At 42.6% G+C, this 12,810-nt stretch overlaps 1 protein-coding gene across 3 annotated transcripts in view; it reads right to left on the bottom strand.

Moving 5' to 3' along the window:
- CPNE4 (copine 4) overlaps positions 1 to 12,810 on the bottom strand; it is a 1,444,425-nt gene that overhangs the window by 597,377 nt on the left and 834,238 nt on the right. For all 3 annotated transcript variants that reach the window (XM_086942069.1, XM_086942068.1, XM_086942067.1), the window contains exon 5: positions 4,475 to 4,549. In XM_086942069.1, coding sequence (XP_086798195.1) covers positions 4,475 to 4,549 — 75 coding nt within the window. The remainder of the gene's footprint in view (positions 1 to 4,474; positions 4,550 to 12,810) is intronic.

The following is a 12,810-nucleotide window of genomic DNA, read 5'->3' on the forward strand; positions in this document are numbered from 1 at the left end:
AGATCTGGAAGGTATTAAAGGTGTGCACCCTGGGAGGTTAACAATAGCCCTAGCAAACTTATTTTTAGCCCTGGTCAACTCTTTTACATTGTCCAAACCCCATAACTCTGCCCCATAGAGGGCCGCCCCTAAGCCCTTTGCCTTATGAATTTCTAATATAGGGGCTAATGGTCTATAGGGGGAAGTTCTAACCTTGCACAATAGCGCTCTATATGTTGAAGAGTCAAAGTACTCTTTCTAATCTGATTTGACCAGGATACATCATCACTTATCCTGATTCCCAGATAATCAAAAGCTTTAACCTTCTCCAGAGCCTGGGAGTCCAGAAACAAAGACCCTGTGCTTTTCTTATATGGATTGAAAACCATGTATTTTGTTTTACCACAGTTTATCATTAATCCTCTACTCTGGCATGCCTTTTCAAATCTATTTAATACATTTTGGATGCCACTACGAGGTTTTGCAATAAGTAGTGTGTCGTCAGCAAATAATAACCAAGGGATCTGTTGACCTGTTTTGGGGGGTCCCAATCACAATTAAAAAGCTCCCCCATAATACTATTTATGAAGAGGGTGAAGAAAGTGGGTGCCAGGACACACCCCTGATGTACTCCTTTCTGTATAGATATTTTCCCAGAAAGGGCGGCCTCACCGCTCCATCTCAGCTTTGCATAGGTTTCATAGTGCATACGGATCAAGATGTTAACCAAATAGAGCCGCATCCCCATGCCCCTCAGAGTGGCCCACAACTGATCCCGATTAATAGAATCAAAAGCGGTCTTCAGGTCCACAAACACAACATACAAGCGGCCCCTGTTGATGGTGACCTCTTTCCAGATCACCATCATGAACCTGAGGACCTGGTCTGTTGTGCTCGTGGATTCCCTAAATCCTGCTTGGAGGTCCGACAGAATGTTTGTGTCATCCATCCAGACTTGGAATCGGTTTAGGATTACTTTGCCAACATTTTTGGGGGGGACATCTATTAAGCTAATCGGACTATAGTTCTCTGGTAACCCTTTGTCCCCATTCTTATGGATGGGAATAATTTCTGCACCCAACCATGTGGGCGGCAGTGTGCCTCCCTTAAGGATAGCATTGAAGACTTCAGTCAGAACAGGGCCCCATACAACCGGCTCTGATCTAAAAAGGTCACCTGGGAGTCTGTCAAGGCCAGGGGCCTTCCCCATCTTTAAGGTTTTTAGAACCATAATAGTTTCAACAACACTGATCTCATAGAAATCCCTTTCAGGATCATCTGAGGTCGTTAGGCGTAAAACGGGGCCTACTGTTCCCTCAAAGTTTGCAAAAAGCTGCCCATAATAGTCTTCCCATACCTGGGGCTGTAGGTGGGAATCAGATTGAGCCACCTCCCTTGATGCACCTCTAACTAAAAGGTGCCAAACAGCTTTACTGTTCTTTTGGTGGGAGGCCTCTACCAGGAGCCTCCATTTTCCAATCTCCCAATCTTTCTTGGCCTCCTTTTGAATTTTTTGATAGCTTTTCCTACACTCTCTTATGATTGAGGAAGAGCTTCCCTTAACTGCTGTGATCAGGGTTGCCCTGGCCATTTTGCAGGTGTTGTTGAACCATGGGGCTGTAAATCTATTCAGTTGAGAATTACTAAGCGGTTTACAAAAATATCCCTTAATAAAATTTTTCAGGTTCTCAAAGATCCTTAAGGGGTCATTTTTGTTACCCTTTTTTGGGTCTAGATTAATGATAACATCTTACACCTTTGCATAGATCTGGGCTAACACATTCTGTTCACCAAAATATTTGCCCACTTAACTCTTTTTCCATCCTCCCTGACTATTATGGGGGGCATTTATACTTAGAGGGGCCAAGCCAATCGATCAAGTCGAGCATAGAAAGAGCTAGTGCATTATGGTTGGTATCGCTTCTTTCGAGGACCTTCATATCTTTAACGTTAGTCCAGAGATCTAGGTCTACCATGATATAATCTAGTCTTGATTTAAATAGCCCTCTCTTAAAGGTATGGGATGCTTCTCTATCTGATTCTGTTCTACCGTTGCATGCACGCAACCCATAATTAATGGTAAATGATTAAATCTGTTCTACAACCGTAGAGCTTTTTTTAGACAGGGAATATTTATTCTTGCAATCCCTCTTGCTTCATCTTCAGATGCTGTCAAATCCTGTATATAATTTACAGTTTCAAAAGAGATATTAAAATCACCGGCGACCATCAAATAGTAATCCCCTGACGGAAGCATCTAATTGATCTAACAGCGTGGCCCCAAGGTTGACGTTGGGGGCTAACTACCCCTCCTGTTACCTCCAGGAAATCCCACACAGTGGGATTGCTAAGAGGTGTTCGGAGGCCACGCTCACCTTTCTCCACCACTCTGCAATAGCGACTGCTAAGTTATTGTTAGAAATTAGCATTTAAAAAATCTTAGAAATTCACTGAAAAAACCATAGGTTTCAGGGACGTAATAGCTAGAAATTAGCATTTAAAAAACCTTAGAAATTCACTGAAAAAACAATAGGTTTCAGGGACGTTATAGTTAGTTGGACATTTCATTCGTATAAAACCAGAGAAATTCTGCGGTTATAGTTAGTAGAGATAACTATAACTCGCGCCCCCACAATGCACTGCTGATGATGTCACATATTACATCACTCATTACATGCTCAGTGACATCACTGATGACATCACTGATGACAACTCAAATGACATCACTGATGACATCATCCACGTAATCATCTGATGCATCTCCTTACACCCTAATAAAACTTTTCATACACCCACTCTAAAATACAGACTACCAATATCGATACAGCGATCCTGCAGTAGATGTTGATTGTAGTTCAGTTTTTCATTTAATTGTCACAAAGTTGATTAAGTCTGGAAAATCCCAATTAAATTTGAATATGCCTAACAATTATAATGACCTGGAAATAGGGTTAGGGACGTCAAAGGGCCACGATGCTGCCTCTCACAAAGGATTCTGATTAGATGCTTGGGAATTGTGTTAGAAATGTCTAGAGTATATTGCTCAGATTAAAGTTGTATAGGATATATATGCCCAACAGAAAGACACCGCAACATGTGGGGGGTTAGGGGGAGACTAATAGGCATTTGTACTAAGACTTTGAAAATAAGCAAAAGGCAATTTTACAATTTTGCATACTTTGAACATTACAAAAATACTCAAATTGATTTTCCATTTCATAGTAAATGCATGGTTTACATAATAAATAGATTTTGGCGTGCCAAACGATGATGGATTAGCCAAATCAGCTAAATTGTGTACGTTTTTATTTTTAGCAAAAATGTACAAAAAACAATTTAAATAATTTAGCCTAGGATTTTGCTACTAAAGAGGTAAGGTGAAATCAATGTCTAAAACCATTAAGAGGTAACACTTAAAAAGAATAATCCATCGACAATCTGGCACCACTGTATCTGATTCTGAGGATAGTTTTAGAAGCAGGGGAAGGCCAGGGATAACACAGTAGGAGGGCGCATATGTTTGATAACTGGATGACCCTATTTCAACAGTTGTGTGTCAGTATATCAAGGCTTAGAATGTCATCCTGCAAAAATATTGCATCTGCTATTGCTACTACCACCATATCATTGACCTTGTAAAGGTGATTAACGAATTGTTCACATCAGGCGCAATATGTTTGTAAAACCCTATTTCCTCTCACTTGCTCTAATGAATGGCAAGACTATTTGGTCTCTGATCATTCGGCAACCTGGGAACCCTAAAAACACGTGGCAAATTAATGTCCCATGCAATTCCAGGGGGTGCAGCTTGCATGGCTCTCTCGATATTTTCCTACTAAAAATTCTCGCTAAAATCACACATTTTCCTCACATTTCTGTGAATCTGCTAGGATCCACAAACTTCCTACCACCCACTGATCCCATACTTGTCCCAATATAAAATGGACTGCCAATCATAAGTGACTACATGCATTACAATAGAAACAACCTTGATGTCAATCAACAGAATATTCCACAGAATAGCTAATGCGGTTTCATGATAAAGCATTGGAAATTGGAAGCAGAATGCACTGTGTTTTTCTACTTATCAGATAGATGTGAGGTTGCTAGGACTTCAGAGGGTTCTTATGTTTGTCTGATAAAGATTATCATTATAAAACATGCATTGAGCGTTGCGGTGCGACTTCCCTGGGGAGCACCCTGGCTTTGACTGCTTAGAATTGATCGCTTTTCAAATAACGTCTGATCTGTGGCACAGTTTTCATACAAATGAGATCTCAGCATAATTAGATTGTCTCAATTTTAATTAGATTACTTGTTTTTTTTAATTACTTCTCATCATTGGGAAAGACTTGTTTTGAGCCATGATGAGGATTCTCTGATTATTTAATGACAGCAAGATGAGGGGAGAGCATAGCTGCGGGGTAAAATCTTATAAAATCACACAAGCATTCTACATTACATGTTTCAATGAGGTTATTAGCAAATAATTTACCTTGTCATCTAGCTTTCGTGCGCTGAATGAAAGTTCCACATAGTCATCGTTCCCAGATAATTCCTCTGCAATCACCTGAATGAAAAGAGAGAGTTCAATTTTCCATTATTCTTGATGGGATCACAGTCAAAGGAGATGATATGACCTTTGTAGTTTCTGTGAGGTGCAAGCAAGAAGGCACATTTGGGAAAACTTAATTTGCAGGTAAAGGTATACACAGGTCGAAATGGTATTCTTTTTCTTCTGTTTTTTAGAACCAGGATGACCAATCAATATAGCATTAGAGCCTGACCTAGCGGGCTCTACCGGCCATTAAAGGCCCGCTCCAGCGTAAATGGCCTGAGCCAAAAGCAAGGGCCTTTTACAAGGAAGCGGGCCTTTAATGGCTGGTAGAGCCTGTTAGGAGGCCTCTAAGGCCATTAGAACATTCCATCCCTAGAGGGCAGAATGTTCTAATTACAAAAGCCACTCGGAGCCCAAGGAGGTTTAAATCCCCGAGAGGCCTTTGTTCACAGCAGCAGTTGTGAAGAAAAACAACATTGGAATGTTGCTCTCCAGGCTTCTGCCAGCCAGTGGAAGCCCGGCGCAATCCCATATCTACAATGGAGTGCTCAACATTCCAATGTTCTAACAGATATTTATTCCAATCTTTGAGTCAATCAGTTTTTTCCTTCAATATTATATGCAATTGCACTCTTTCAATACAGAGAATTTTTGTAAAATAAGAGACTACCATTGAAAAGTACATATGAGAACTGGAAGGACACACACGTGGGTTGTACATGCCACACACATGCATGTACGCATACACACACATGTAAAGTTGTGGGCTCTAGGTGATGCCTGTGTTGGATGGGAGTGGGGTGGGTCTTAGGACCAGCCCTGGTGGGAGAGTCTGGTAAAACACTAGACGGTGTCCAGCAGGACACAACAACACACACATGCACACCATGGGCTATGCATGCCCATATGAGCACACACACACACACACACACACACACACACACACACTTACTATCTTACCCTTTCTAATTTCTCTTGTGCCCATATTTCTCTCCCTTCTTCTTTCTCCCCCCTCTCTCCCTCTCTCTCTCTCTCTCTCTTTCTGTCTCCCTTCCTTATCTTCAGACTATGAACTAGGGCAAAACAGAGAAAGGCAGAAAAGGTAGAAAGAAGGAGGAAGAGAAAGAGAGGAAAAAGTGACAAGGCTATAAAGCAGGGGACAAAAAGAACCTACAATAGTGAAAGAGACAGGTGTATAGGGTGGAGTAAGAAAGAGACCTGAGATGGAAAGAAAGAGAGGAAAAAGTGACAAAGGTATAAAGCAGGGGACAAAAAGAACATGCAATAGTGTAAGAGACAGGTGTAAAGGGTGGAGTAAGAAAGAGGCCTGAGATGGAATCAAGAGTAGGCAGTCTAGGTATTGGGCAGGCCTGGCATTCAGCATTTTTCTTTCGAAAAATTAAGAACAGAAATGGTAGATAAATGGTACAAGGTGCAGTATAAAAACTGGCTAATATTTTTTGGGCCAGGTTCACAAAGGTAACTTTCGAGAAAGTTGACATGTTTGAATGAGATTACTACTTTTCAGTATTCACAAACTGCACTTGTGTAGTATTTCCAGCATTGCACATGGCCAGCCATTGGTATGCAACACCCTCAGATAGAAAATAATGGAGGTATGGACTTACTCCAGAAGTGTAAGTTACTACAAAAGGGCTGTTTGTGAATACAGAAAAGTAGTAAACTTACTCAAAAGTGTACCTTACTAAAAAAGTGCAGTTTGTTTATAGTGAATGTGAAGGTTTTTTAGTACTCCTGTAGCTCTACAAACATACTACAAAGAGCCTGTTGTGAATCATGCCGTAATAGTCAAAGAGTGAGGGCTGCAGGGAAGGGAATCCTTTATGGGACTACCTGATAATACTGAGTACCGGCCATGTTTAGCTACATTTAGAATGTGTCTAAGTTTAATTATTTATCATTATCCTCACGCACAGGTCACACAGAAAGTGCAAGGTTTCAGAGTAAGGCCCACAGTAGGTTTATTGGGTATCCAAGCAAAACAGGTTTTAGGTTAGGTTAGTTTTAAGGATTTGTAGGGTAGCAGTTTGACCAATGGGAGAATATAGTGAGCCATTTGATGATAAGGGATGGATGGGTCAGTTAGAGGGGAGCTTACGTAGGGTGGTAGATATGTCTGGAACAACAAGAAAGTGGTCTGATTCCTGCAGACAAAAAGACGTGGTATGCAGTTATCATTGGGCTTCTACTGCAGAGAAAACTTGATGTCTCATTTCAGCTTCCTTGCTGTAGCTGTTCTATAGCAGTAGACGTGTAAAATCATATGGGAAGTCCAATTGTTCACAGAGTAGGAGTTTCTTAACACCTTGTGTGCTCATGTCGAGCTCAGCTCGTCATGAGACATGTTGGCGCTCACATGCGGGGATAATTCCCCTGCTGTGATGAGAGTTCCACGGAAACGGGCATGGTCATGAGCACAGCGCCACCATGCAGCGTGACGAGTCGAGCTTGTCACAAGCCCCGTGGCCCTGCGCGTGGCCCTGCGCGTGCCCCTCCACCACCCAGCGCCGCGGCGAAGGTGTTATAAATGTCCACTGCTGGTTTGATGCAGAAGTATTCAGGCTTCCCGGGAGCAACACTGCAGTTGTCTTAAAATGGGAAAGATAAGGTCAGATCTCTTTACTCGTATGAATGTACACGTTCCTTGACATTCAAAACCTTCTTCAGGAGTATCGTTGTTATCTTGTAGATGCTAAGAGGTTTTCTCTTGCAGTCCAATCTTACGATTGGATTGATCAACTAAGTGGACCATATTTGGGGGAATCAAGTTGTTTCTCTGTAGTGTTTTACCAAAACTGGCACTGGGAAATATTTCTCTGTGTTTGTCAAATGAATATGTTGAGGATGAGAACAGGGATTTGGCATACTTGCCGGTTTAGTATTGAGGAAGGTTGTGACATTGATTGAGGTTTGTTGATGCTGATGTGTCCACTTTTTATAGTTGAATTCCATTGTCACAAAATACGCGGTCAGGTCATAAGTTCTCATCCTACTGACATTCAGGTTTCCTCAGGGACGCGGCATCGGCCCTTACCTTTGCTTTCATTGTTTGCCCTCATGGAAAGTAGACTCTGGGCCCAATTTAGAGTGACAGATATCTCACCTGCCTTTACATTAAGTGCATTAGGTTGTAATGTAGTAAGGCAGACAGGATATTTGGCACATTTGTGATGGAGGATCCATTCGCCAAACTCTACATCGGGCACCATGTTTTCTGCCATGGGGACTAATAGCATTTCATTTTGCTTCCACTAACTTTGGTGGCTTAATGGCACTGGCCAGTTTCATAACATTGACACTCGAGATGTAGCATTAGTATTAGAGTAAAAATAAAATTAACTCAAGTGTGGACACCGTTATTGTACTTTGTGTGGACAACCACAAACTTTCAGTTCAATTCCGTCAGGTGTTCAATATGTATGCTTGTGTGACAAAAGGGATCTCTTGCTTCAAAGGCACACCTCCAAAATACAACTCCCCCCTCTCTTCTACTCGTTTAGAGTTTCTATCAGGATTTAGGCGAGTCAGCAGGCATACGAGAACTGGTTGGGCTGGAAAATGGATCAATGGAAGCTGCGAATGACAGGAACACTAATCCGCTATCAGACACTCACATGTTCTCACTTAGCGGGTTAAGTTGATTGTAAGGCCAAGAGCGGTACAGCACTAATAAGACCACAAAAAAACTTCAGGTCCGATTTCTGTTCAGACAGACAGCCTGTTTCTCCGCCAGGGCAGTGCTTAATTTGTAAATAAAATAAGTGCCAGAGCCTCATCAGGTCGCCACTGCAGCTTGCAGAACCCATTGCCAGTGCTACAAATGAGAATGCTAGCACAACTACTCAAAAGCACACTCCTACAATTGTGACAATTCAGTCTATTCCAGGCCCCCAAAGCTATTAGAGTGGCTTGGGAGGCAGATATTAGTCACTTTTAATGCATAGTGAATGAATAAACAACTGTTTTTTTCCATCTCGAAAGCGCCACAATGTTGCAGGCTGTCACAAGTGCCGGTGTTGGCATTAAATGCCAGTGCCCAGTACTGGAAATCACACGCTCAAATTAGGCCCTGCGCCAAAGTGACAGAGTAAATTACTAGGCCTGGGAGGTAAACACCGCTCCGCTCGTGGAGTTTTCCCCATGCCGCGCTCCGCATAGAGTACAGAGTTACGAAAATCCCAGCAGGGTGGCACGGAGCTGAGTTTTTCCACTCTCGTGGCTTGCCATTGTTAAGTTGGCGAGCGCGAACTAGGAAAATCCAACACTAGACCACCTCTCTGCGAGATTTCTCAATGGAAACAGTCGCAGCAGGTTGTTACTGCTGGGGTTGAGAAACCTGCTGCTCGCGTTGAGGAAGCTGCCAATCGAGTAGAAAATCTATTTGAGTGGCAGAAAGATGCTGTGCCCTCTAACACTGCACGTGGTGATTTTTGCCCTGATTTTACACCACTGGACAAATGCTAAAAATCAGTGCGAGCAGTGTGACTTACCTCACTCTGTCGCTTGTGGAGCTCCACTGAGCACTCCAGAGTTTTTTTGTCACTTTGCTGAGTTCCATGAACTCCCAGGCCTACACATTACTCCAATCGCTCTGACACAGATGCCAACCACTGAGTTTAGAAATGATTGCTGAGCTGGTCATTTATAAAATATTGGGAGGGACTACCATCTCAGAGGTTCTTGTCAATGCTTTCTGCAGTTTGTGCTCTGTCAAACTGTTTTCTTTTTTCTTTTCAGAAAGAAAATCCCAAAGCCGGATTTTATATTTTGAAAATAAAAAAGATAATGTCCCCCTCAACATGGCAGCCAGCTCCCATGGCGAGGGGGGCAATTTCAGTTTCCTACTCTCCCTCACTAGCAGAGTATGCCAGGCGGTGATGGACAGTAAACAAAGGCTATATGTCTGCCCATCCCCATTGGGTTTACAGATATATTACCAAATTTCCTACGGCCCTTACTCCGTCGGGCTGTCTGAGAAGTTTGGCTATGGCAGTGACTGAGTTGTCAGCGCCCTAGCCAAGCCTGTGCTTCACCAACATTTAAATCAGGTGGGTGTACCACTGTGTTTGCTGGGAGGTAACTCTGTCACCACTGCAATGGAATTTCCTCTCCACCAACATCTAAACCTGCCCCTCAGTCTTGTGCTTGTCAACATGTTTAGTGGTTGCATTGGTGTTAGAAATTGGGTTCCTGGTTGACGGGGGTGAAAGCCTAATCAAGCAGAAACCACAATCTCTGTCAGGGTGAAACACAAGAAAACACCAAATTAACCTGTGCTTAACCCTCTGGTAGCTTGCCACATAGCAGTCAGGCGTAACTTAGAGGCACTGTGAAAAGTCTTCATGCATCACTTGAAACAGTAATAAAGTGAAATCACAACACAAGAAAAATCTCACACCAATTTAGAAAAATAGAGTAAAATGTACTACATTATTTGACATCAAAACAACACCATTAAATAGTGTTTTAGATTACCATTCCATCAACATCAAACTCAATATTCCTATCTGCTCCCAATTGAATTGATAATTTATTAAATGTAATGAGGTAACCCAATGTAGCCCTCACAGTACTAAAAAACATGTTAAGGAGTTTTTCATTACCTGGACATGTAAAACTTAAACGTCCATGCCCAACTTTTAAAAAATACTACGTCCAGACTTCTGGGTGGAATAGGGCCTGTCTTAGGGGTGACGTATATATTTAAAAAAGGGGGTTATCTTGCCAGGTTGAAATGTCACTTTAAAACTGTACACACAGGCTGCAATGGCTAGTCCGAAACATGTTTACAAGGCTACTTAAGTGGGTTGCACAATAAGTGCTACAGGCCCACTAGCAGCATTTAAGATGTAGGCCCTGGGTACATGGAGTACCACTTTACAAGGGACTCACAGGTAAATTAAATGTGCTAAGTGGGTGCAATCCAATTTCACAATTTTTAGAGAAGAGAGTTTGCACACATTAGCACTGGCTACCAGTGTTAAAGTGCACAGAGTCCTAAGGCCAATAAAAACGAGATTAGCAAAAATGGAGGAGCAAGACAAAAAGTTTGGGGGGAAACCACCCTAAGGCTGACTGGTCTAACAATGGGGTTTCTGATCATTTGCACTTATTTGGCATCTGTTCACTGTTTTATGCTGTTGCCTGTACCTCAAGTTTGAGTTAGTTCCTGCTTCTCCTTCTTGCTCAACTGGTATCTTTATACTTACTGTTGGAAATGGCCATCTTTTGTATGGTATTGCCCTTCCCCCATGTTTACCTTCACTACCCTATTTTTTTGACTGAACCCATTTTGCTTGGCATTAGGGCTCTGAGCAGTTTACTTGTACTAACCAGTGGAAAAGTGTTTGTGCTCTCCCTTACCCACATGGTAATATTGGTATACAGTAAACCGTTGTTACAGTAAATGTTACAAACTGGTAAAAAACTGGTAAAAAAGCCGGATTACACTCCATATCAATAAAATGTATTATCTTAACATACTGTGAAATACATTTCAAGTTACACTGTAATACTTTTTATATTAAATTTAATTTACAAACCATTTTTATATAACAGTTTCATGTCAATAGACAGTGAGGTCACTTTATAACAATTTCATGTCAATAAACAATATGGTTAGTTTCAATTCATATCCACTCCTAATGTCCGCCTACGGCTTAGTCAAATCATCTATTGAATTGACATGCACTCGTTCTAAATTTTTCTCCAAACGCTCAAAAGACAAAGGTTTGTATATCCATTCAACACATCCATCGACCAAATCTGATTTTAAGAATCCTTCTTACTTTGTATGACAAATGTTCCTCAGAAGTTGTTCTTCAACTGATTAAAAGCCATATTCCTCTCTAAATAATTTTGCATCTGTACAATTCCTTATTCTTTGAAACCTTTAACATTTTTATACACCCGATTGGTACATTTAATTTGCTTATAACTCCCCGGTATATGGTACTACTTGCACAGGGCCTGTAAATTAAATGCCACTCGTGGGCTCCAGCACTCATTCTGCCACCCACCAAATCAGCAATGAAAAAATTGTCAATGGGCCTGCTGCCACTGTCACAGTGTGCAGTTTTAAACTGCCCTGTCAATATGCCAAAATAAACCTCTTGCCAGGTCCAAAGTTGGGATGGTTCATATATTCCTTGACGTACGCAGAGTTTGCAAAGTCTTGAGTTCTGGCAAAACCCTACCAACTGCCCCGCGTTGGAGCTTTTTGCTGCAAAAGGCTCACCAATGGGATGTATGACGTTACAACGCATGGTTTTACCACGCATGCCTTTACAACACGGTTTTTACAACGCATGCCTTTACAACGCATAGTGCTTTGGGGCGCTGGATAGTGAATAGTTTCATTTACTATTCCAACTCCAGTCCCCGTGGATAGTAGGGAAGGTGTTGGATAGTAAATTGAACTTTTTCCCTATCCTAGAGCGCCCCCCAGCGCAATGCGTTGTAATGGTTTGCGTTGTAAAAGTTGAGTCGTAAAGGCACTGCGTGGTAAAAGTTGCGTTGTAAAGGATGTTTCCCTCGCCAATGGTAAGTTGGTGAGCGTTGCAAGAATTGGCGTCCCCAGGACGATGTTTGGGTGCTGAGATAGCACCCAGCAAGATTTTCTCAAAGCGGGTGATCGCGGTCTGTCGCAGCCGTTCACGGTGATAGAGCTGCCGCTCAAAAAGGAAATCTACTTGAGTGGCATCAACGAAGCTGCGCCCTCTGTCACACATGACATGCCATTTGTGTTGATTTTGTGACACAGAGCAAGCTCCTGCCTGCTCATGAAACTCTGCAGAATCTTGCAGAGTTTTCAAGTCAAACTCCACGAGTTCCGCCCACCCCTACTATAAACTTTCAATTTTAATAATCATAGGTCACCCCCTACAGTAGACCCCAGCAGCAAATGGGAAGGGGCGACCATTCGGTCCCCCCGAACGTATGGCAGAGTACCACGATCCCCCGGGAAGCCATCTTGGGCGGGAGGCGAGTCTCGGCTGGTATGCCCGAAGCGGCGTAGCCGGGGCGCGCCTTTTCCCGCCCTAGAGTGGGTTGGCCTAGACACGAACGCGGCTGGCCACGCCCTTGGGCAGGCAGGGGCGGGTTTACGCCCGCCCTGAAGACGGATAAAAGGAGAAGTAAGACCAGAAGGCATCCTCTTGTTCCTGTGCTCTGAAGCTGCACCTCCTCGCTGCACGTGAGCTCGAGACGGAACGAAGAGCCAATTTTGAGTGTTGTAATCGTTCTTGTTTGTT

This window comes from Lissotriton vulgaris, chromosome 10 (genome assembly GCF_964263255.1).
Source record: "Lissotriton vulgaris chromosome 10, aLisVul1.2, whole genome shotgun sequence".
Classification (NCBI taxonomy): domain Eukaryota; kingdom Metazoa; phylum Chordata; class Amphibia; order Caudata; family Salamandridae; genus Lissotriton; species Lissotriton vulgaris.